This window comes from Rousettus aegyptiacus, unplaced genomic scaffold (assembly GCF_014176215.1).
Source record: "Rousettus aegyptiacus isolate mRouAeg1 unplaced genomic scaffold, mRouAeg1.p scaffold_m13_p_5, whole genome shotgun sequence".
Taxonomy (NCBI): domain Eukaryota; kingdom Metazoa; phylum Chordata; class Mammalia; order Chiroptera; family Pteropodidae; genus Rousettus; species Rousettus aegyptiacus.
Window position 1 is genome coordinate 56,175,709 of NW_023416308.1, and position 27,611 is coordinate 56,203,319.

General features: G+C 36.1%; 1 protein-coding gene and 1 pseudogene across 1 annotated transcript in view; both read right to left on the minus strand.

The window, feature by feature from the left end:
• The window catches only part of ARHGAP42 (Rho GTPase activating protein 42), a 223,325-nt gene that overhangs the window by 137,075 nt on the left and 58,639 nt on the right, over nucleotides 1-27,611 (minus strand). Inside the window, exons 2-3 of the mRNA XM_016134018.2 lie at nucleotides 27,299-27,394; nucleotides 7,081-7,142 (exon numbers count right to left, since the gene is read on the minus strand). Of these exons, the coding sequence (XP_015989504.1) occupies nucleotides 7,081-7,142; nucleotides 27,299-27,394 (158 nt within the window). The remainder of the gene's footprint in view (nucleotides 1-7,080; nucleotides 7,143-27,298; nucleotides 27,395-27,611) is intronic.
• On the minus strand, nucleotides 1,336-1,455 carry LOC118603193 (annotated as a pseudogene).

Sequence of the window (27,611 nt, forward strand, 5' to 3'; positions counted from 1 at the left end):
TCTGTACAGTCAAGGTTAATCTTAAAATAAAGGGGTCTTGGCAAACAGGAAAATATAAAGAGCAGATGTTTATTGTCACGTACGCATTTTCAAATCTTTAAATCAAGCAACTGATATATACTCATGAAATATCAGCTGTGAGAATGGGGTCCATCAAAAGAAAAAAATTCATGTCTAAATGTTAAAATAACCAGTATACCAAAACATAAACATATTTTACAATTAGTGCTGACTCAATTCCCTCTGCTAATTGCTAGCCATGAGAGCAGCCCTTCCAATAGCATACAAACCTTGTTTTTTATTAAGGAAAGTACAAACTTCTTTCCAAGTATTCTTTTGCAACAGCTAAGAAACATGACAACTGAGTCTCAGGTTTCATCTTTTTTTTTTTTTTTCACCTTTCTTAAGTCTTGGGTAGAAGTATTAATGAGCAGCAAAATCACTAAAAGGCAACTGGCCAGACTAGGCTTCACTGTCTGACTATTATATCATATCTATCCTGAGATGTTTTTAGAATTTTGACAGATATTTCTAGTTATTTAATATTAAGGGTCCTATTTCAGTTCTAGAATCAAAAGACAAAAGTTCACAAATAGGAACACTTTGAAGCAGTTTCTGAAATCCTAGTATTATCCTATTCATGTCCTTCATGTTATATTAATGAATTTTATTCAAAGCAAGTTTATTTCTCTATTAGACTTAATCATAATGAACTTAGTCAAACTGAGAAATGATAAATAGGAAGCTGTTGTAACTCTCAATAACCACCTGTGTTTTTTTCTGTATGCAAGACTAAATACTATACTAAATTTTGGAAAACCAAGATGGTTTTCTGAACACCAAATATATACAAGAAAAAAAATATAGGAGAGATCTGGTCTCTACCCTCACAGAGTTTAAAATTTAAATAAAAAAGGGAAGACACAGGATCTAGCAGAACAGTGAGCTGAAAGTCCTTCCAAAGACCCAACACCGAGTCCTACATATTCAGCTGTCACTTACTAGTTGTATCTATTACCTTGATAATTCATTTATAGTCTGAGCTCAATTTCAGACTGTTGTAAAGAACAAATAAAAATGTATATAAAAGCATTTTGTACACTTTAAAAATACAAATGAGTTCTGGGACTACTATCCATAAAAAATAAAATCCACTGTGGTCGCGGTCACAATGAATTGTGTGATCTGCCTCCTCAATTCTACCTTAACATTCCACTAGATAACTGGAAACCAGAAAAATCATGGGAAGCCTCTACAATTCAATAATGTGAAAATCCAAACTTTGTACATTGAGATGATTTATTTATTTTTAATTTTTAATTTTTTAATTTTTTACACCTACAACACCTGATCTTCCTAGGTGGTCTCCCATCCAAGTACTAAACCAGGCCCAACCCTGCTTAGCTTCCGAGATCAGATGGGATCGGGCTTGTTCAGAGTGGCATGGCTATAGACTGAGATGGTTTATTTTTTAATTTCAGGTGCAATCAATCACTGTACAAAAAAATTACAATGTTGGTATGTAAGCCGGTATACCTAAAGTTTGTTTCTTTAATTTAACACATACAAAAAATATAACCCATACTAATGCAGGTAGAATGTTAACATATGCTTCATTTATCTGAAACAAGAAAAGAAAGTGGATTACTTCATGGATTATTGGACTTAAGTGTGTAACAACATCAATGCCACAAGTTCAGATTAATCAATATCACCTACTAATGCTATATATGCATTGAAAAAACGTATGGCAAAGATTAAACAAGGAAAATCTTTCAAGGTAAATAGAGATATGCAACTTTCTCAATATTTAAAATATTCTCCAATTTCATGAATCCTTGTTCAAGAAAAGGGGGAGAGACTTAAAATAGGTTTACTAAACATTTTTGGCTCCTGCATGCCAAAATTTGATGTCGGAATTAATGGATTGGTGGAACAAATATTTGCTGAAATATGTGCCCATTTAAATATGATAAAGATATAGCTAAAAAATAAAAATTACATTGCCCTCCCCCCAACACACATACCCAAGGTTAAGGACTGAAAGGACCCAGAAAGTGAGAGGCCTCCAGGCAGGGGTAGAGGAGTAGCATAGAGTGGATCAGATAATTAGGACCCTCTTTCCTGTAGAACTCTGCAGACACTGGGTCTACATCCTTTAAGTGTCTATTTATTACTGTCCTACATCCCTACTATAGCCAAGTGAATAAATGGGACATTGATTAAGCTGTCCAAACAGCTTTCTCCAGGTTCTCCTACTGATCTAAATCTCCTTTATTTTACCTCATCTGACCAAACACTGAACTCAATGCATTCAGGGCTCAATCGTCCCACCTTTTCTCTTCTGTCTACACACTGGGTGATTTCATACATTCCCATAGCTTTAAATACCTTCTACATGTTGTCAACGTCTACATTTTTATCTCTCATACCATCTGTTGCCCTGAACTCTAGATCCATATATCCAACTGCTCCCTAGCCAGGGCTATTTAGATATCCAGTAGGCAGCAAAATGTATTCAAAGTTAAAATATTTCTTCCCCCATCTTCTTCATTTCAATAAATGGCAACATCTACCAGCTGCATTGTTTTTCTTTTAGTACTTAGCACCATGAGAAATAAATTGTTTAATGTCTGTTTTTCCCTAGCAGAATGCAAGCTGCATGCACAAGCATTTCTGTTAAAACACATAAAAACTAAAAGGACTAATTCAGGCTATATGTGAAATGCAGGGCCCTGGAGGGGAGATTTATGGGGTAAAGTCTGAATGGTAAGATGCAGCCAATGAGAAGACATGGATCAGGATGGTCAAGGCAAAGGAAATTACAAATGCAAAGGTTTAAGTACAAAAGAAGTCTGTAGTGACATCAGGAGAAACAAATACCCCTGGGGCTGAAGAAAAGAAACAAGAGGGAGAATACAGAGAAGGGAGGATTGAGGGACACAGTATGGTTCCAGGGACTCAGGGAGAGGAAATGTCAAGTCCAACGGCCTGGACACAAGAGAGTCAAGCTCAGTATTTCAATACAAATAACAAAGAAAAAGTGATCAAGATCTCTTCCAGAAGGCCTCATTGAGCATTTCATACTTCCCTAGAGGATTCTGTTGGTATGTTAGTATTTGTTTAATTAATTTTAAACAGTCTGCTCAGCCAAGTCAGCTGTGATTTGAGGTCAAATAAGAGTGGTTCTACGGTGGCAGGGAAACAGAAGAGACCTTCCCACAGAGTTTATATGACTTAGAAACTCCTCTTTGCACTGGGGACAGTCTCAGTCTACCAGGACACTTCAGCTAAGACATACTTAATCAAAATCATTTAAGTTCTGCATTCTGTGGGGAAAAATTCTAACATTTCAATTAAAGATATACTTTAAAAACCTATGCCACTAGTCAATACCATATCCTAACAAAGTACTAAGCATTTAACTAAGGCCATTACAAAGAGCTATTCAATTATTTCCAGCATTTGTGTCCTTAAAAGGCTGTTCTGGCATAGGCACGTGATGGCAGGTATCAATCACCATCTTGGAAAATGTTGCCTCATGGAAGATGTTTTTCACAGCAAGAATTATGAGACAGGATAAAGTATACCCTTAAAAGTTTCTGAAACAAATATTTCCTATTACTTTCTCTGAGTCATCTTTTTGTTGTATTAAAATTGTACATTTTTAGTTGGCTTTAGCAGAGTTTTTTAAACAAACAACACGTAATACTTAAAGTTAATAAAAAGTTAAAAGAAAGTCCCATTTCTAAAAAAAAAAAAAAAAAAAAAAAAACGATGTGCCTTTGGGCTCTTTTTCTGCAAATAGCCAGATGATATATTCATCTCACTAAGTATGGTAAATCATTGGAAACTAGAAAATTTGTTTATACTGTTAAGTGTCCTCTTTCATCTTCTCGAGCTTTTATTTATGTTAATCACTGTTGTGGTCAAAATATACTTAGGTTTTGGTCAAATTCAGTTACTATATAATAAGCCAAAATTTATCACTGAAAAAAATAAAATGATTAAATGCCTTTATAATGAATTACAGAACTCCTTTACACTTCCCCAATATGTACTTAAGATATTCTACTTCCTAAATGAAGCACTAATTTTTAAAACACAAATTCTTCAGCACATCTTTGCACAAAATCTGCTACCAGCTATACCTTCAGTTGTAGTTACTTGTGACTAGAAGTGTTGATTAATCACTCTAATATTCAGAATTGTATTTAATGACTACTTTTACAGAATCTTTGTAAAAATACAATCCATCAGGCTTTTATCTATAGACATTTTTCTTCATTATGTTGCATTCTTTACTTCGGACCTTCTCGAAATGATAGGAAAAGCAATCAAAAACCCACAATATGACTTCACTCATGAATGCAGAATTTCCTCCTTGCCCCAACATGAGAAACATGGCTGATGATCTTTGAAACACTACCAGCTGATGGTCCAATCTCCATCTCCACTGCTTATAAGACACTAACCCATTCTTCAGCCATTTCTTCTACTTGGTCTTTGTCTTTTAGCCTGTCATCATATTGGATGTCTCAAGACCCTGCTCATAAAACATCCAGACCTCTGAGCTCAGCCTTCTTGATTTCTGAGGTCTGACTTCCTGTTCAGCCACATCTTAACTTCACTATCTGGACCAACTCCACTGACAAGTTCAATATGTTTCAACTCCCACTTCTAATCACAACTTCCGTGTCCTCTCTTAGAATCTCTTTTGTCCCTCGTGAACTGTCAACATAACTAAGTAGTCATGTGTGCCTTCTGCTTTCTAAGGATATCAGCACCCTCCTCCTGCCTAAGTTATCACTATACTCAGTCAGGACCCATTTTCATATTTCACACATCCATGTTCCTTTAATCCAGCACCATGTCTTCTGTGCCAACCATCAACATGAATCTGTCTTTCCAACTCTTCTTACTGCTCACAGTTCAAGGCTCTGAGTATTATGAGAAAAACTTATGAAAGCATGGTGATTACTCTTTTCTTGATGTATTTAGGATGTCTAACTTCAGTGGCTCTTTATTGCTGACCTGTAGTCCCTTTTCTCTTCTATAACCAGCTTCTGGCCATTCTAAACTATATCTACCAACTCCTCTCACAGCAGATAACCACTCCTTCCCAAAACTATTATCATCCACCTGTCCAACTAACCCTTTTATACTGTACAATGTTCTGTTGTTTAACCAATCCTCTCTTTTTCTCTCAGCTCAGAAGGAGAGCTTTCCTGCTGGTGCCTATAGGTCTCCTCAGTGCTGTAAAAACATTCCATTGGCTCTTTTATCGCCTGCAATACACTTTTCTATATTCTTCAAACTAATATGTCCTCTAAAATTACAGCCTATGCTAGTTGGCTTATTGCTCTTCTGAATTATTTGGATGGAGTTTAAATCACAGCTTCACTTAATCCATTTCCAACTCTGTTTTCATATATCTCTAACTGCTCTTTCCCCATTTCTGTCATCAGTTCCTCTTCTGGGCCATAAGCACACATACCACCCACACCTCCCCATGAAACTCAGACTTCTATTGTGTAACCTCAGAGAGGTGGAGTAAGGATTATGCATAAAGCACTTAAAAGGGTTCCATTTAGCCTAAAAGACTCCAATCAAAGTCACCTCCACAGAAAAGCTTTTTCTGACCTTCCTAGAATGAGTCTATCTCTCATAATGAGATTATATATATATATATATATATATATATATATATATATATATACACACACACACACACACACATACACATACATACATACATACAGGTCCCACTGTATGGCTGTCTCTCTCTGATACTGGGACCAGACCTATGGTAGGCTGATGTTTCATAAGAAAATATGGTCACCCGTCTTCCCAATATTTCTTCCCCACTTTACTAGCCACTAAATCTCTCCTAACTCCCATATTAACCCTCTCATTTTCTATTCAAAACTTCTAGCAATTATCCCATAACCTATAACAAACACGGCTTCTTAGCCCAGCTCTTTATCCCCACATATGGCTAAAATTACCAATCGATCTACTAATACCTTCGGAAAACCAACTGCCTTATTCTACAAATATATACAGTACATTCCCCCACCTTGTAGCCTCTGCTCAGGTTCATTTATATGACTGCCACATCCTAGATGTGTGATTCTTCCCTGGCTCAGACGATGGTTCCTGTGAGTCAAGGTCACCTTAAAGGTACACTCCTCAAATTGCTCTTCCTTATTCATTCAGCGAAACAACACTAAACTGCTGCATTTTTAGCACATTTAGTCCACAGTTGCATTTATTTATGTGTGTATATATAATTCCCCAGCAGGATGGTAAAGTATAGTGATATCAAAGCTGATGTTTTAACCAAGTCTAAAACTCTCACTGTAACTGATAATATCTTCATCACCATCAACATTATTGTAAGCCAGGTGCTGCTGCAAATGCTTTATAAGAATCTTGTGCGGTACATCAAACTATTTTTCTCATATACAAACGAGAAGACTGGGTCATAGACAGGGGACCTTCACAGAAATTTAAACACAAGGGGTATGAAATTATATTTGTGAATGGATAAATGTATTAGCATCGATACTGTTGCGTAAATTAATCCATCAACCCAGAATGCTTTCTCCTTTCCTCTCAACTCAGCAAAACCCTCCCAGGCTGTAAGACACAACTCTACTATGACCTTTTCAAAAAAAAAGTCTTCTGCTAACACCTTGGAAAAACATTAGTTACTCCTTCTATGAATGGTCTTTGATACTTATAATGTGTTTTTATTATAAACATTAAGGTTACTTAGATGCTTTCTCAATTAGAATAGATTTCTTAATGGTAGTTTGTTCAACATTTTTAATACTCAGAAACAGTAACTGGAAAGCAAAATGAATGTAATTTATATCTGCTGAACATATGAAATAAATACAAATGGCTTATCTTATTAACAAAATTTGATAATCACACAATTTTTTTTTCTGCAACATTTAGTGGACGTATCAAATTATAAAGTTTGGTATAACTAAGTCTAATTCAGAGGGTCTATTCTTTCTTTTATTTTATCCAAACAAAGCATTATTCTTAAGAAATGGGTAACGGACTTACCAGTCTCCTCCTTTCTTCTTCTACTGTGATGAGTAGTCTTGCAAATTCTTTTAGTGACTGAGCTATTTAGAAAATAAATTTTAAAAAGAAGCATTAGCCTTTTTTCATTGCTAATATCTAAATGCACAAGAATAAACATTACAATGCAGTTAGTTATAACTCAGTATACATTCTGTAATTTTTTGTTTTTATAAGCACAAAACAATATATACATTAGGATCTCAATGACTAACAGCTATAGGTCAGAGAATGTCTGTGCTGAGAATTGAAGTTAAGCATGTGTCAATTGTAATATTTTTTCTTCAAAGACACCAGGGGAATACAATTTATATACTTAACATATAAAATTTAGACATTAATAAATAAAAGTATAGTACTGGAATCACTTCTAAACAGGATAATGAAAAATATATTACATCTATAAGAAGCAATAAATCCAGTACTCTTACATGTATTTAGTAGCAGCCAGTAAAACAAGGTGTCCCACTGACTTCTTCCTAGAAGTTCAACAGTTACGGACACTTAAAAGACAGATTCTGTATTCCTCCTATATCCAAGATTATTTAGACCTTTGCTAGTCAGTGTGGTGGAACGGCATTGTGAGAACTTGTTAGAAATACAGTCTCCACCCCAGAATCTACATTTAACAAGATCTCTGGGTGACCTGTTTCAGATAAAAGTTGAGAAACACTGCTTGATCTGAACCTATGTTGCTGTGGCATAGAAAAAGGATCAAGTACTCAGAAACGTTAAAAGAACAAACCAAAAATAACAGGAAGTTACAGTGGCATATTCTTCATGCATAGTCCCTAATGATGACTATGAAAGAGTAATTCCTCCACATCAATTTTTATATCGTATACTTAACATAAATTATTAACTAAAGTTGAAATGTTTTGTTACAATACTAACAAAATAAATAAGATGAATGCAAAATATTTTTACTTAAGCTTTGAACCTTCCTTCCTATGTTTTCTTTTTTTGACTCCCATTCCATTCCTTCACTCATACTAACATTAAAAACATTCCGTGAGACCAGAAGTCTAGTAAGTCTGGCATAAAACACATAATAAAGGTAAGTAAGTGAGGAAAACAAATTAAGAGTCACATCAACAGACATTATTAAAAAAGAATGTTTTCAAGAATTTAAAATTCCAATCTAAGATTTTTTCCCCTCTTTTTAATTTTTTTTCCAGAACTGCTAAGCTTACACTAAACTAAGCTGGTTTAAAATGCTACCCCCTATGATTACTTCACATTGGGTTTTATTCAGTTGCCAAAACAGAAATCAAAAGATTTCCTGGGAGATTTAGATTAATCTGATAAACACATTAATGGCCTCAGAGTAAGGATAATTTTTTAAGAAGTTTTAACTTCTGCAAAAATAATTATCAATACTACAATACAACCCAGTTTTGACAACAGGAAGTTGAACAGAAAAACATTTTACAAATACATAGACTTTAACTGGAGTGTGTAACAGCATATTATATCTTTGTGTTTTTGATAAAGTATTCCATCATCATTCTGGAGGCTACCTACTATCACTGAAGATCTCTGTGGGTGAGCTTGAAGAAAATGTCAACAAAACTTTGGATGATGGAAGGCAATGTAAACATGCCTAAAGAGAAAGAAGCCTAGAGATAAATCACTTTGGGCTACAGGAAATAGAGGCAGCAGGTACTCCTAAAGGTGAGAACACAAGAGGTATAAATGAAAGAGTAGTTAAAAATCTGATAAGAAATACTTTAACCCCAGATTTCTAACTCAATTCCTCCCAAACTTTTTAATTAAAAAAAAAAAAAACAAACTCTCAACTTCGTTTTTTTGTTTTTTGTTTTTTGTTTTTGTTTTAGATTAGAAGCTGTTGGATTACACACAATAACAAAACATGGGACTAAATGAAGAGAAAATATGGAATCTAGAAATAGATGGTCCAATATAGAAAAGAAGCAAATGAAATTCTCAAGACAGCTCACGTATCTATTCCAGGACAACAACTGTGCAAAAGGCCCAGAGAGGATCTTGTCCAGACCGGAGCCATAGGTGAGTGGCTCCAGGAAATGTCCCCGGAGAAAGGAAAATAGAGTTGATCAATACCCTGATGTGTCAGTGTAGAGAGAAGATATTTATACTCCTTTTTAAAAAGAAAATTCAAAGGCAATTGTTCACCTCTGGGAAAACAATGTTATATACAAGCAACACAATCAAAATTAATGAAATAGCTGAGTAAAGTGTACAAAGCCACTGTAATATAAACATTAAAAATTGATTTTAGCAAAATTAAGCTTTTACTATTGAGAGAACAGTGTAAAGGAACATGTAAGTGGTATGAACTCAAGACATAGCATGACAGTAGTATGAAGTAAAAAGATGATATCTAAAACTGAAAAGGAAAATCAAGAAGTAGCAAGATATTCATGATCTTTAAAGAAATAGAAGAAATGGCTAAAAGTTCAAAATGGTCTTTCCGGGAAGTTAAGTGGTAGGGACTGGTAAGATAGGAGATTGCTTGTTTTTGTTAAGTTTAATAAATACTTATAACTTTTTAAATAAAGAATGAAAATCAAACATGTTATTAATGTTTATTTTCCTACTAACCTAAGTTCTACAAGGGCATAGATCACACATTAATTTTCCCAAATGGTTAAATAAACAGCTAGCACATAGAAGCCTGTCAACATTTGGGGAATAAATGAAAATATTAACTTGATTATAGACTAGCAGGGGTATACTAGAACCTCCCACTTGGTCAACCCAGAAAATAGTCACTGGCTTACCCTAAAAGTCCCAGACAATATTTTACAATGATGACTGTGTGTATCCACAGGCTTCCCTCAGGTAGCTGCTAATCTAAAAGTAAATTGTGGAGTTGCCTCAAATCAGATTTTTATTACAAGGAAATTCAAGGAAATTCAAGTTCTCATAGTGCTGTTGTACCTCCGTCCGAAAATTAATGAATGATACTGTTTTCTGCTTTACTTGGTTTTCTGGTCTGTTTCCACTATCAATACTATTTATATTATAGACTCTGGACAATAATAATTGATTATAACGAGAATGTCAGAGAAAAATTTTAACTTGCAAAAGCAATCACATGCCTGGTTCCTCACAACAAAAACTACTCTTCTTGTAGCAGTTTTCTGAGTCTGCCCCAATTTATCAAGCTTCGTTCCCTTTTTTCCTTTGGTTGATTTTTCAGGGAAATGACTTCAAAAAACTATGATTTTTCTTTTTAAGTAGTATAATCTCAGTTACATAAAAGTCTTGGTCCAAATGAAGATATTCATGTTTGTCATTTGTTTTGTAAAAACAAACAAACAAAAAACAAAAACAAAAAACAGCCAGGAACACTAAATATTTCATTAATTAGTGACGACCGTGGCCTACTAACTTTTTAAACCCATATCTAACATTTTTCCCTAATCTTTTTATTTATAATGATGTCAAAGTATTGCATTAATAGCTTACTAAGCACAAGGTAACACAAAGAAAATAGTAATTAACAATCCTATAAAGCAGAAATAAAATAGTTCTAGTTATTATCTTGTAAATTGGGTTTTAGGATTAAGGGCTGAAGGATGGTCTGTCCCTTCCTTGCTTGCCCACGCTCGAAGTCACAGGAACCTCTGACACAAATCAGACAGAGATCCAAGCTCTCTAGAGATGAAAAGCCAGTATTAGAATCTTTGGCAGAGAGGACCCACAGGTGCCATAAAGAGACCATGAAGACTGGGGAAAGTCTATTCTCCAACAGATGTTGGGCGGAAAATGTATACAAAATGACTCCACCAGCACCCATCACAGTGCCTCAGTGACTGCTTGAGCCATTTCTTCTAAGACTTTGCCTAAACAAAATCAGAAAATATTTACTATATGCAAATTTCTAATACCTAAAAACTTTTTTATAAGCAAGTTATTTGTGACATTACATATTTTATTTGGTAATATTTACATAAATAACCATCTCATTATCTGATTTTGGAGTTACAGGCTAACTTCAAATATCACAGCTTGTCCTGCAATTACAGATTTTGACCATACCTACCTAGGTGGTATTACTGGAGGTTGATTTAGTGAGAACAATATTCCAAAAACAATGCTTAATACACACTGGGCTTTCAATAGACGAACATTAAATGAATTAATGAGTTTAACAATACATTCTCATGGCCTGTTTGCTCTATAAGTAGAAACATACCAACTCTTATTTTAGGCTTCATAAAATATTATGAAAAAAAAAAAAGCCAGATACTTTGGGAAACTATGTTAGCTATCCACATTCTTGCCACCTGCCTGAAACTTTCCTGGCTGTGTTCACCATTAATAATCTTTCCTCTTCCTGACCATCTGGACCACGAGATTACTGGACAGCAACCAAAATATAGTTTCATATATAAATCTTAACTTTCCAACAAATTATTGAAGTGCTATGAGCTTCCTTTTTATCTCCACAATGTGATATTGGAAAAACACTTCTGGAACAAAAGAAATCAATTACTTAGGTACATTTATGACAGGCCCTGAGAGTATAAACATTTGCAAGATAACAGCTGGATTATACCTAGAAAGTGAGAAGTATGATAATAGCTTCTACATCATAAATTCTGAAACATTCCTGAACTATCTAAAATACCTATTTCCTAACAATCTTTTCAGCAGGCTTAAATACACCCTACCATTTTTGATTGTAGACAATCTATTTAGTGTCTGGAAGTAGGAATGAGAGAGGAGAAACACAATTATTCCATGTACACTGGTGAAATAACTCCACTACCTTAAGTATTAAGCATTATACTATTAAATATTTCAACAATTGATCAGCTTGGGCTTTACAGATTTTACAAATAGAGGGAAAATTGATAAAGCAGGTCTCTCTTGTATCCAACCAAGTCTTTCCTCAAACCTAAATGGCATAAATACATACTCAAACAAAAGCGTAGATCACAAATTCATGAAGTCTACAATTCTGTCAACAATATATTTTTTTTTCACCTTATTAGAATGAGCAAATCACTTATGACATTCAGGTATGCTGATAAATAGGGGAGGACTGGGTTAGCAGTAGAGTTTAGACTTGGTTAAATCTCAAAGAAAACATTAAAACCTGTAAAAGTCAGACTAAACCAATGCAAAATGATATTTTTAATAAGTCCAGATGATGGCACAACAGTCACTTTAGTTTTTATTTGAGTGTGAAATGTAGGCTCTGTCAACCTTTCGTAAAATATTTTTCACACTGACTTTTCATCAAAAGTAGGAGAAAGGCAATAAAATAAACAATCAACACTTAAATGAAGACATGAACCAGAGCAGACAAATCTGTCGTATCTTTCTAAATTTGGCCATATTGAGAAAAATAAGAATAGAATCCACATGCATAGCCAAGTAACATCCAGCACTACACTACAAAGCATGCAACGACCTAACAGGGGTCACCATCAGCAGTTCATGCCTGGAACCCCCACTGGAAAGTTTTAATTTGAACATTTAAAAGATCAAAGGTATCATACTGCCTGAAGTATCCAAGGGAAAGTTTTGGTTCAGGAACAATTTAACCCATAAAGCAAGAGGCATGGTCAGCTTGTGATATGCCTGAATAATAAATACTATGTCTGCAAAACGGACAGAATAATATAAAAACTGACATCAATTCTCCCACCGGATATTCTACCTTTGGTAAAAATTAACACCTCCACTGACAGTCTGTCCATGAGGTCTGCAATACTGGCATTATTTGCAACCACAGACTCTAGTTATTATTTTCTGGGAACCGCAACATCAAATAAGATTTTTCCACTCCATTAGTGGCTTTAAGCTCCACATGCCTAGTTGTAAAAGCCAATAAATTGCTTCCTAAACCAACAGAAAAAAAAGTCACAGGGCACTGTTAAACACTGGCAGATCACGGCAGTACACCCTACAACTGATAGGCACTCATCTTTCTAACACTTCATAGGCCCCTGGAATCCAGGGTCTCATGAAAAACACACGAAAATCTAGTTACCTTTGAGGCAACTAAACCAGATTCTCCACAATATCCTCCTGGTGGTCAGATTTATTTTTAATTGTCAAACATAAATCAAAAGGAGAGATTAATCTTGAAAACAAGTCCCTGAAAACATGCATTTAAATTCTTCTTTTATATGCTACCAATGCATCCTTGTGTGGCTTTGTACTGCATTCAGGTGAATTATGTTTCAGCAATTATGAGATGTGCCAAGGTGGAAAAGTGTATTAGATATCATTTTAGTAATAAAAAGTTATTTAATATTATAGCATAGTTTACTAATTGAGCATTAAATAATTAGTGCACAGCCTACAAATGAAAAGTCATAAAATTAACTTTTATCAAGTGAACCAGGTGCTCTGCATAGAGTTGGGAACTGCCTCATTTCTTCATCACTTGTCTAATACCATCAGCTGTGCCATATTTGGCCTGTCCGGTACTCAGATGCCAATACAGACTCTGAAGAGAATTTCTTTCTGCTTTCTCTTGTTCCTCTGTATACTCTAACCATATGACCCAGACCCTTTGCAGGGGATATGGCCAGTAATCCAGTTTCTTTTTAAATTCCCAACTCCTATATCTACTGCCTCCCTCTATACCAGGGTTCTGACATTCCATGGGACCCCAGGCCCTAACCTGTGCTATGATTTAATCTGGTTTATCAATGCAGGTCCCAACATTGCTCAATGCTGCACATGTGGGCTGAGACTCAGAACTTGTGGCCAAACTATCAATCTTTCACTCTTGTCTAACTGAATACTCAGTCTGGTTTCTATCCTTACTGGTATAACAACTGGACTCAAAAGAAGGCAACTTCTGTAAGCCAGGAAATTCACTTGTAAAAGATAGCTCCTATTGCTGATGTAGGTTAGTTAGGATTCTCTATTAAAATGGAGAATTATGACTCCAAGATGAAAGTCACAATGAATACACATAAAGAATTCCAGACTATATATCAAATGGTGTTTCCTTGAACCTGCCAAACTACAAGGTATTTCAAGAGTTCTAGTATATTCATCACACACACACACACACACACGGCTTATGTTATATAATATATACATACAATTTACATAAGTCCAAATTTTGATAAATACATACAAATATAGAAAGACAGTCTTTGAATTTCACACAATTTCAAAACTTGATTCCAGCTGGTCTCTCCCCAGACTTCACCACACCATTGCAATACTTCAAGTGAAATTCTGAATTCCAGCAAAGATCTTTTACTATGAGATTTCATGTTAAGGCAATAAGAATTTTGCATTACACAGGTTGTCACATATATTTACTTTGTTTTCTTTCCAATCATACGTGTTATAAAATAAAGAACTGTGCTATTCTGATGCTGCCTTATTTTAGTGTTTTTCTGTTGCTCTAGTGGTGTTTGATCTGTTTCCCAAAGCCAAAACAACCCACAATTTAGAAACCATTTTCCCAGTGTGTAGACCTCTCTCACATTGGAGCACCTCTACCAAGAGGTAGAGATGTTACCTATGCTATCTCATTTAATGTCCACACAATGATAGGAGGTGCTAAAGTAGGTATTATCCACGTTGCGCAGGTGAGCAAAGGAGGACCAATCAGTGGGAGAGGCTTGCCGCATGATCTCCCAGCTAGTAAGTGGAGAAGTAGGTATTTAATTTTGATTGTTTGATATCAAAGTCTATTGTCTTCCAGCAAACCAGTATCGCCAAGGCAGGGTGTGTGTCGGGGTGGCGGTGGGGCAGGTGGAGGGGAACAGGAGAATAGTGCCAGCCTACAATTCTACTGCATTACAGAAAAGAACAGGCCTATCATCTTTAAAGGCAACCAGGGGCAGAGCTGTTTGTGCTCCAAGGGCAATCAGGCGCCAAGTATCCTGCCTTAAAATGAACAATCAGTAGTTTGTTGCTGACAAACAACCACTTACACCAAGTAGCCTCCCCCACCTCGTTTTTACTACCATCGGGAACTGACCTCCGAGCACTCCTTCACATTCCACAAAGATTGAAGCACTCCATTCATACTCCTCCTCTGCACCCAATCCTCCTGCCACCACCCTATGAAACGTCAACATCCGCTTCCAGATCCAATATCCAGCTTCTCTTTTCCACAACCTCCAATGACCTTCTCCCTCTGCAATTCACACACCCACAAGGACACCAAGAGTTCAAGCTATCTAACCCCGTGGCTTTTGCTTTCTGGCAATCCTTTCATTCAACTCTAGTTTACTCCTAATCTTATTTCCCACAGTGGCTATCTAAAAAGAATTTTCTCCTTTCTCAAGAACCCAGCCCCAAACTTCCCCTCACGGGTACCAGATGGCCTAGCCTTCTGCGTCTCTGAGAGAAGTTCAAGACCCGCTGACCAACACTATCTTGATTCATTCCCTTCAACTTGCTTGTTTCAGAAAAGGGGCCCTCTTCCTCTCAAAAACTAACAACTCACCGTGAAGCTTCTAATCTCACCCTTCCCACCTCTAGCTGCATTTTTCTCTTTCCTTCTCTCATTCCCATCGTCACTCTCCTCTCCGCGCCAGCTATTTCTCCTTGCCCTAGGTCTGTACACTTCAGTGTCCTCCTAATTTCAAGAAAGACAAGCAGGAAGACACAGGGTGGGGGGAGGAGGTTTATTCCATACATGCACCAGCTCTGTACACAGCTTGTTAACCCTCACACTACCCCACAAGGTGGTCACAAGAAAAACACTGAAATCTTCCCTTGCCATTTGCCTGTTTTTTAAATAACAAAACTGAACCGCAAAGGTTAGATAAGATGTAGCATGGTCACAGAGCTAATGACTTGCAGAGCTAAACTTCGAATCCATATTAGCTCACCTGAAATTTATATACTTTCCTACTACTCTAGGCACATTCCCAGAGCCTCAACTCACTATTCTAAATTTAACAAATCCAGTTACCTCCTGGGAATTTCTACGAGGGATTTTATCTGCATCTGGAAACTTAACATGTGTCAAATCTTAACTCACAATTCTGATCCACCTCCAAGTACTCTGGCCACATATAAACATGTAAATGGGTTCATAACCCACACCCCCAGCAACTCAAGTGATAGATTAATCCTTAATCCTTCCTTCCATACAGCCACTCACCAAATGCTGCTGACCCCTTTCCTCTGCCCTTCTGTATCCATGTAAAGATATTGCTTCATCTCTGCTGTTTTAATACAGCAGCCTAGTTATTGGTTTCCCAGCTTCTGAGACTCAAGTCATTGTATGTACTTACGGTCAGAATAAAATTCCTAAAAGGCACCTTTGATTATGTCACTATCCCACTCAAAAGCCTTAAATTGGTAGACAAAATCCAAATTCCACACTGCAAGCAATTTTGGGCTCCCGTGATGTGGCCAGAAGTACCTTTCCAAGTATCTTAGCTTGAGATGTTACTATTTCTAATCGCTAACTTGGCAGTTTGAAACTACTAGATATTACTAGAGTTTCCCGTTTACACATTTTTCCTTTACCTACACTTCCTAAGCTATACCTTATCTAACTATATTAGAACCTAGTATGAATAACCTCCTCAATTTGAGCATCTTCTAACATCCCTAGCCAGGAGTCCCTTCCCCAGCTTTGTGCTCTCACAGCATTTTCATTCTTCCTATATCTAGAACACGCAGCACATTCTCCTTAGTATTACCATGAGTGTATCATAAAGCTTTTTTTTTTCACTTCTTATATTTTATTATCCTAATAAGGATGCAAGAAGATTTTATTCATGTCTGAACATACTAAATTATCCATAAGGTTCTTTGCGCTCAGAAGATATTATTGGTAGAGAATGCTAGAGAATCCAAAGTCTATATCAGCATGAATTAAACCACACCGTGTGACTTCAATTTGAAAAGCTGACTTTTTTTTTCACCCCTGGGAAATTTGCACAGTATCTACGCTGGCCCACAAACACCGTCTCTCATTCTCAGCGTATATGTCAATTTGTTCTCCATAAACCGAAACCTTTTTTCAGACTGTAAAAAACAATGTGTCAATAAATGACCAGATTTCTCTACAAACATGTGGCTTCTACAGCTTTAGTGGCTCCAGGTTTGGTGAAACACTGGGCATCAGGGATCTGGTGATCAAAAAAGCACACTTCTGGAACAGACTGTTTTCCCTGTGTTAGTTAGTACCCTCCCCAGTTGTACCTCCCTCAGTAGAAACCACAACTATATTGTTCAGAGTAGTGGTTTCCCACAGGCTGCATCAGACACCAAGAATCTCCATAAAACTAAAGGCTCCTACAGTCTCAACCCAGAGGATTCCACCCTAGTTCAGGTCCAGGAATCAAAATTTTAAGGTTCCCTAGTATTGATTCTGATACTAGGCGGTTTGGCAACTATTGACTTGGGAGAGTAGGGGTGGGAGAGATGCATGCTTTGTGTAAGAAATTAATAATTCAAACTACATTTAAATAAGAAACAGTATGTATTCTAACAAAATCTGTAAGGATCACCTCTACTTCTCTGCTTGAAGCTAATCTGTACTTTCAATGGCAAAAGAAGTACTCTTGGCCCTTGTGATTATAGAGCAAGCAAGACATTATCTCTGAGTCCCAAGAATCAAGCATAAACCCAAAGATCTTCTCTCCAAAGCACTCTGAATTGTGACTCCACAACTATCTTGAATTCTGACAGAGAAATTACTCATAATTAGCTTTTCTCCCCCTGGCACATATTCCTAGATAACTATCCAAGGCAAGTTTTTCTTTTTGAGGCCTATTATTCAACTCTTACGTCTTTTCAACTTTTTCTATATTCTGTTCCTCCCACCCACCACCAAGTCTCTCTTCATTCATCATACACTCGTCCTTGCCTTTTGCCAATGAGTTTGCCATCAATCTCTGGGTGCCCATGTCCTGTCTCCTGACTCATTACAGATAGTCTCCAGGACAATTGCTTTTCTGGTCCAAACATTTTGTATCAAAATTGAAACTTCATTTTTATTATTTCATTCACACTTAGAAATGTTTTCTTGGTTCATAAAAGATTTGGTGATGAAGGCAATCTTTGACTCATTCTGAACTGGCAGAGACTCTTATGCTATAATTCATCACATATACTGATGCCAGAATAAACCTCCTAAAGGGCAACTTCAATCAAAAGCCTCAAGTGTCTCTTGAGAGCATGCGAAATAAACTTTAGATTATATAGCAAAGCCTTTTATAATTATTCTCTGGCGCTCAATCCTTGTACTCCAACTAAGGGGATATTAAATCTTAGTTTTCTTCAATATTGCACAAATCAAGATAATGAATGTTCAAGCACATAGTTAGAGTAAACATGCCCAAGCAAGGGAAGAAGTCTAATGGTCTAGAGAAGAAGAATGCAGTGGTCAAATGCAGAATTGGAGAAATGCTTCAACATTCTACATGCTTCAAAAAAAAAAAAAAAAAAAATCCAGTGCAGTTACAGCCAGCAGGTTTAAGAAGTATTAACTACCTTTATGGCTTTTGCATCAAATAGTTTCAAGCCAGAAATAGAGTCAGTTTACATGGTAATGTAAATGATTGATTACAAAGGGAATAGAGGATAAAACAAAGTTCAGTTCATAAGCAGTTTGCAGTAATACCTCTGTCTTAAAATTAGATACCAGTACATAAAAATACTAAAGAAAAATTTAAAATAGTCTCCCTTCTTTTTGTATCTAAACACTTATCACAACCTAATTTAACATAATAAACTTAAGTATTTCAACATCAAACTCCTTTGACAAATGCAAACACATTGGGGTGGGTGTTTTTTTTTTTCCCTACTTTGCATACTAATGAGTCTTCAGTATCCAAAAGTAGCTGACAAATCATAGCTACTTGATAAAGTTTTACTGAATAAATGAACAGATAAACTCAAAGTTCATAACCTAGAAAGCTAGTGATCAAGTTTCTAACACTGGTGTGATTTATCTGTATCTAAAGCAAAATGACAGTTAGCTTCCATGTTCTCCAAGGTCTCTTTCTACTCTTAAGATACTCAGCTTAGCATTCTAAGAAACCACACCAACATTTCTGAGTCTATCTTGAATGTGTTCTCTTAGTAGAACAAACCTTGCTTTTGCAGCCTTCAACACAACTGTGATTTAACTGAAAGTGGTGGGTTAATGTTAGTTACCCAAAGAAAATGTAAATATAAATCACTTAAGCCATTGATGGTACCTTAGTCCTGGTTGGTACTGAAGTACCTATAGAATAAATAAATTTTAATAACAGGAAATGCAGGCATAGACAGCTTTAAAAAGAGTGGAAGAATGCTAACAATAGCAAGTTCCTGACTCTAATCTCTGGTCCTTCTGCTTGTGAAAATAACCAGGTTACACTCAAGATGGAGACACTCCTGCTAAACCCCAAATCAGCAAACCAAAACTTAAGTTTCTACGCTGGCTCTCCCAAAAAAGGCAGGCCTAGGTCAATCTATCACCTCTTGGTTGCTTGCTCAGCACAAGTTACCTAACCCAGCTCCAGAACCTCCCTTTGCTCTATGTGAGGTCAGTATCCCTGCTTTAACCAATCAACTAACACCCAGTATAACTTCCTGACCCTGCTCACTTTGTGTAGCTCTTCAGTGCTATCTGCTAGATTAGAGGCTATCCGATTAAGGAATCACTGAATAAACCCAGTAAGATTTTTAAACTTATTCAGTTAAATTTTGTTAACACTTTAGCCTACTGCTCTTTTAGAAGAGCAAATGACACTCATATCAGTCTTTAATAAGTCACGGCTGTCTCATTGCATCACCCTTCCAACAGTAGGTCTTCTGCTGAGTTAGGCAACTCAACTTTTTCACCTATGAAAGACCACAAAAACACTAGGTGCACTGATTTTGTGGATATCAATAAATTGCAGAGTAGGCAAATTCACAAATGCAGAATTTGTGAATAATGAGGATCACTGTACTTTCCTGCATCCCAGGTTATTCTGGATCACAGCATTTATTTCACTGTCTAATCATTTTGTTGGGATTTTTGAGCCATCATAAGTCACTAACTACAGAAAAAAAGTTCTCCTTCATTCTCTATCCACTCACCTTGAAATAAGCCTTCTTTAGTTTACATTATTCTAAAAGAAGAACATTGCTACCATCTTATCCTTTAGTATGTACACTCTGTAAAGGCAAAGGCTTTAACTACTCTTTGTACCACCAGGTCCCCAGGGAGTGGCACAGTGCTTGTCATCTAACAGGTAGTCAGTGAAAACTAAATAAATTAAAAGACAGAAAAATCTTTAGCTCTGATTTGAAATATTTACAAATGTTAAGAAGTTTGTTCTAAATGATTCTCAACTACATGAAAAGTTATCTACCCGTGTGTATGTGTTTGAATGTTTGTATGTAATTATATAAATTATTTCCCTCTCAAAATTTAGTCTATTGCCGTATTGAAAAGAATCTTGCTAGACATATCCAAATACATATGTATTTTATTTTATATTTTAACATATGACCCCAATTCTGCTTATGTACCTTAAGGTGATTTGTTTCTACATAAAAATTTACTAGATTTTGCAGAGGGACTATTTGTGCAACAAATATTTACTAAGCCTCTGCTACAATAAAGCTCTAAAGTACTACGCAGAAATAAAAACGTGAGTAAAATTTTCTAACCTCAAAAAGCACAAAATTTGCTGGAGGAGATAAGTGACTGCATTCTCTGTGAAAAAGACCGAACTACTTTTTGTCTGGCACAACAAATCACAAAAGAAATAAAGGGGTTTCAGGAGATTATTGTATATTAATAAATTAAGACAATTTTTTGAGACATGTGACTTGTGACATGTTTCAAATTGTTTTTCAGAGCCTGAAATTAAAAAAAAAAACCTAAGCCTTTGAATCTCAAACTAAATCAGCTTATGTTCTCTGAAAAACAAAGCTAATATGATGAAAAGATCTCATAAGTGGCATGTTTTTTTCAAAGAGAGGAACTCCACCTGAAATGTGCAACTTTTCCAGCTGTTCTGATCCTTAATTGTGGGTGGTTTCCGTGTGGGTGCAAAAATAAGGGTGGTTAAAAAAATGGAAAACAATAATTCAATTGTCTGAGAGTCATTAAAAAGTAAAATATGCATCCTCTACAGAGTTCAAAAGAAAATGTTATTTGTATAAACAATTTAGGCATTTGGAAAGGTTCTATTTTAATAGAGGATTTCCTGATTTATATAACCACATTTAAGTGGGTTGTAATGATGGTCTATAATAACTAATAGATTTTCTTTTGGTTCAGCAAAGGAGAAGGTAATTTGTTTCGTAGAATTTAATAAAAATCGCAGGTCTCTTTTCCAAGACTTCACTTGTGGTTGGTAATGGTATTGTTTCTGGTTTGCAAACTTTTTCCTAAGAAACGCTCAAGAAGAATTTCATGGCTACACTCCACATTTATGCATCACAATATCATTAGACAATTATTAGAAATCTCTACTAATCTGGGTGTTTGTAGCTCATAAGCAAATTCAGAAAAAAATCTTTACAGAAATATTAAATAATTTTAAAACTTAATAGTTGATAGTTGAATTTTGTTAGTTTAAGTTAAGAAAATGGGTTCTCTTTTAGCTAAAATCATTTATGATCTTTTCAGTGTATTTCCTGGGTTTATAAATACATGCCCCTCCCCCCCCTTTTTTTTGCCTGAAATACAGGTTACCATCTCTCAAAGTGTGTTTAGACTATAATAGGAATCAGGTCAAAATACACAAAGCAAGCTGTTTGCCATGCCTCCCATGCTAAATGATATTCCTAATTTATCACTTGGAAAACTGGACCAAATAATACCTTTCCATTAGACCTGACAGATGTATCCTAAAAGTGAATGGATTTATTTGGCAAAAGATTTATGCACTTTCCCTCATTATGTAAAATCTCTAACAAGAAAAATAAAGGAACTTTTTCCAACCACTCCCTTAAAACTTTCTTCTACCTCATGCCCTCTGAACAGGCATCAGTGATTACTCTCAGGCTTCTATCTACCTATTGAGATGATTTCAGATTCAGGGTTAAGTCACTTTACCACTGTATCACACTAATACGCACCCAGCTCCTGAGAGATAATCGAACAACATATATTTGCACCTGGGCAAATAACTGCTTGCTTAGGAGATACAAATTCCCTGCGACTTGAAATGGGACTATTTTAAATTTGTTTCCTGTAGTCTCACCTATCAACATATTCTCTTAAAGACAGACAGAAAAGAATTCAAAATGTAGGGCACACTCTAGACAACACAGTATTCAAAACTTGGACTGGGTACGACTTAGCATCTATCAGTCTGTACACATATAGTTGTACACAGATTTCCACATAAAAATGTTTAAGATGTAACATGCTCTTCATTTAAAGAACTATTAAGTACTAACCATCAATATTGCTATATCTGCATATCTACATTCAAACAGAGTAAATACTTGAACAGGAATACATTAGTTATATCAAAAACATCTGGGCAATTATTATGAAACATATTTTGATCTGAATGACCTAATTGATGGCCTCATTTCTCCCCTCAGCATTGGAGCCATAACCTTAGCTGACAAATGGCTGTGTGTTGTCTGTCTCTACCACAGGAATTTTCTGTTTAGGTATGTCTAAAGGAATGAAGTCCTCACCTAAAATATTTACTAGCAAACTGACTCTCCTTGTTAGTAAATGTTTAATCTCTTGAGTGCAAGGTTCACATTGTCCCAGACTATCCTGAGAGTTAACATAGTCCATCACAGAAACTGTTTATGTACAACTGCAACTGGACTTTCCAGTGGTTTCCAAAATTACATAGAATGAACAAGCTTTGCCTCTTATCAATGACTAATATTTTTATCGGCACTAGTTCACCTTGATTAAAATATATGATTTTTTTTAAATCTAGAATTAAGACTTGGTGATTTCGAATTATAGACACTAAATACAGGAACAAAACACAGTAATTTGCATGCCCCAGCTTTGGTCTGGACATAATTTCTGAATGTGACACACTATGGTTTACAGCCTTTTATTATTCTACACTCCCATGTGCTAAATTAACCTAGCAAAACAACCCATTTCATGGCAGATCCACAAAAATATCTTTGAGGTTCTATTTAAATAAACCACTATAAACTGTTTTCAAAGGAACAGTATTTTATTTTGGGTGGCCACAGCCTTTTATTTCCTACTAGTAAGATTTTAAGTCTAGGCGCATGACTCACTTTGAAAATTATTGATTCCCATGCGTGTGCATGCACCACAGCTGATTCAGTAGATATTGGCTTTTTGCATTTACATACATATTACTGTGCGATTACAGTTAAATGATGGTACATTTTGTATCTAGTCTACCCATATAATTATTGGAGAAAGACTGAATCTTCCCAAGTGTCCAAGCCACACAACTCCTAACTTACTCCTAACTCCATGTCTTTACTCAGTTTAAAAAACTGAAGCAGTATAAAAAGTGGCCAATTAGAGCAACTGTTAGAAGTTAAATTGGATGGACTTGACAAGCTGCTTCCCACTAGGCCAGTGCTGCAGTGGGCAGATAAAAGGAAGCCATTAAAGCTTACCTGCAGCTCATACATTCTTCGAAAAGGAAGAGGTAATGACACCTTGCTGCTCTTGAAAGGACAAAAGCATGCTAAAGGGAGAGTACGGTATGCTGCTCTGCTTGGGACTTTATTTCTGGAAACAACCAAACTGCTCCCCGAGCCACAGGAATGCCTCACCGCGTCCCAGACAATTATTCTCATTTTGCTTCCTTCCAAGCCAGCAACGTCTCACCGGTTCCAAAAACCAACCAAAAAGTCAGCACGCGCAAGGCCAAAAAGGTGGGAGCAGAAGGGGACAGCTGAAGAGTGGGGCCAACTTACAGGCCTACGTGTCTGAAAAGCTCCTGGAACAGCTTCCACTAATTAGGTAATCATGTTGATAGTGTAATCGCACCTTCCTTTCCTTTGCTCAGAATCTGTTTTTCACCCTATTCCACTGTAAGCACATTGAAAGTAGACATCTTATTCATCTTCCTACTGGCTTCCAACCCATTCCCACCAATAACTTACAGAAAGTCTGCAAATGTCTTGACTTTTTGAGTTATTTTGCACTGACATAGCTTGCTTACAAAAGATGAGTTCTGTCTGGTAGGTCACCGTTTTTAGTGGTGACACTGGTGAAGTCTCAAGACTACTACTCTGGCTGAGAAGATTGTGGCTATTACTCAAAGCTCAGGGTCACAGCTGTCCCTACTTCATTCCTCTTATTAAATCAGAGGAATACAGAAGCTGCAACTGGGGCTTCAACAAGCTATTTAAAGATGACTGAAACTTTGTACCTTCTCATGCAGAACTAAAGGTGAGAAGGTGGGTAAGGTTGGTCTTGCCCTCCTTCCATGTCAGCCTTACCCTTTAGTCTCAGGGACGCTGTGCTCTGTACAACAGCTTGCGATATCCTTGTAAGCCCTCCATGTTGGGGATGATTATTCAAAGTCTCCTACTGTTTTATTACATAGTTATTTTAAACTGTTTAGACTGTGCTTGGGTCTCAGGAAAAGGATAAAAATGTTAGATAGTAAGATATCTATATCTTAGTTGTTTTAGAAATAATTTGTTTATAAATCTTTTTACTCTAAGTTAGGTTTTCCTAACAAAGCATTGCTGTTTAAGTCAGCTTTCCAGTAACAGGAGCTAAGCGAGTCTCCTGATTTAAAAGTAGCAAACAATATTACACCTACCCCTATATAGTATTCATCTTGATCTAACTTCTCAAAGCCCTCTAAGCATTAGAATTTAATATTCATTGCATATAAGCCTTCACCTACTGATCAATTCACACCTTTCAAATCAAATTTATAAGAACCACAGCAACACCCACTTCACCTAAGTGGAAACAGACAAAGAGACCAATGTTGAGATATCAAGCTCAGAAAATCACCAGACATCTGCCTGGAATGCCATATAGCATATTAATTAAAAAACTCTACATCTGCCATTACTACCTGTGACTTCGAGAAGGTATTTTAAGTAAGAATCATAATGGAAATTAAGAGAAATATGCAGAAATGTTTACTGTTAATAACAAGTAAAAAACCAACTAAAAGCAACCCGAATATACTATAAAGATTATTTAGTAAATTTGTATATATGAATCTGACAAAATTATTAAAAAATATAATATTTATGAAAACTCATTAACATTTTCTATAATCCTCTTTACAAAGAAAAAAGTTATATGCACACGTATATAATCTTATTAGAAATATATATATGTATATATATATGTAAGTGAAAAAAAGTTAATAAGGAAAACTGTCATTTATTCAACAACTGAGGGTCTACCATAAGTCAGACCCTGGATCAGGCACAAAAGCTAAAATGGTTTTTAAAAAAAGATCTGACCTCTGCCTTTTGGGAATTTACAGGTCTCATTACTAAATCAAAATAACTGCAGTTATGTGAGTATGTGGGTGTCCTTTTTCTAAATAATAATGCTAATATATTAATATTTTAGTAATATAATCTAGGCTTTTGTCTGGCTAGGTATGTGTTACAAAGGCTATGTTGGGGGCTAGACATTTATGACAAATGTCAAGAAGTGGCACACGAAATGACAATTATTGTTCCAAATGTCGGTGGTGCATGATCACTGCTGTTGCCTTTTCCTTTTCATCCTATAAAGAGAAAGAAGCCATGCTGCTTGAGGGCCCTGTGGCAATCCTCTCCTTTCTTCCCAGTGACTCCCTAACTACTCCTTAGTCAGGGACAGACATGGCTCAGCCACCTTTCATCGCAGGACTGAAAGCAGGAGCCACTCACGATCCCAAGAGAACAGCCACCTCCACACCCACTTCAGAGTAACTACCACCCCTAAAGGAGCAAGCTAATCAGGTGAGCACCTGGCACAGCTCCTCAGGACTTGTAACGATGCACATGCATAACGCAAATCCCCTATGCAGAAGTGGCTTGTCTAAGGACTCCGCACTCTGCCCAATGATTTCTCCAGGAGAAACTTTCATGAATTTAAGCAAACTAAATAATGCCATACACAATCAATCAGAAATTCATTCAGGTTATCTTCTCCTCAGAGCCTTTCCTCCATGGAGATAATATTGCTTTTACCTTGTGCAGCTAGGTTTGCACTTGCTACTTCAGTTTTCAAAAATAATAAAAATATATTGCTTAAAAATGCATATAACAGAAAACTATAGACTAAATGGCAGAAGAAGGAGAGGAAAGTGATTGTGAAGGGACACATCAGAGATCACATATCTGCTACTCAAAGTGTGGTTCAAGGGCCAGCAGAGTCGACATCACTTTCAAGAGTCTGGTGGAAATGCAGAATTGCACCGAGATCTTCTGAATCAGAATTTGCATTAAATAAGATCCTCAGGTGTTTCACATGCACATTAAAGTTTGAGAGTCACTGTTCTAGATACCTGTAATATTCTATTTTTATACCCAAAAAAGTGAGTACACTTACTATTATTCTCTAAAATATGTACTCATATTTTATAGTCTTCTGATTATATGGCATGTCTCTAATCCAGCCTACAAATGGACTCCACGTCTACAAACTGGCAAGCAGAGATTTTTAAAACGTGGAAGAATGCTACATAAATCTGATCTCTAAAGAGTCAAACCTCAGATACAGATAAAGCTTCAGAGATCACATAACCCAACCTATTCGCATTATGGAAAATGAAACCATGTGATTGAGGAAGAGGCATGCCTTCCTTCCCTAGGATCAGACTGCTAAATTACTGTGGCAAAGTCTGATTAGAGCTCAAGTCTCCTGGTCCCCGAATGTTCTGTGTCCTACAATAATACTGGTTTCATACGTCATGACTGATTTTTTTCCTTTGTAAACAAATACTCATGTTAAAAAAGAAATCAGTATTAAGTTAAAAAAAAGAATTCTTTAAACCAGTACGCTGCATATTTAATAACAGATGCCCAATATCTACTAGCTTGAATGAATAACTTCGAGACAGACAAACACTGTTATCTACATCTTCTCAAAGCCCTGAGCTGAATTTTAGAATGATTAAGTAATTTCCTTACGAAGAAACCACAGAGCTCAATTTCAAAACAATTTATAATACTCTCTTCCACAGTAACCAAAAATCACACTATACTTATTATCAAAGTCTGAATATTTTACATGTTTAATACTTGGGTGCATGAATTTATTTTGATTTCAATGAAATCAGTATTGGAATCAGGACTTTTAAAATTATTATTTAGAATAGTGAAGAACTGTGGTACTCACCGATACTAATTTCATCATCTGTTTCAGCATCACCAATACATTCAAACTGGAAATCTTGCAGTGACTGGGAAAATTTCTGTACTGCCATTGACAGATCTGCAATTAAAAGTTAAAAGTTATGAGTTAAAGGTATCACGGAATACTTGAGTTTCCACATGTAATATTATATACCTTTGATGTTAATACTACATTAGCCAGAGCCTTTAAAACACCAGTTTGACAAATATAAGCAGAATTTAAAGAGACCACTAAAGAAATATTTTAGGAACTGGATCTGTTCTGCTCAAGGGGCTCTGTCCTTTTAAGAAAGAGT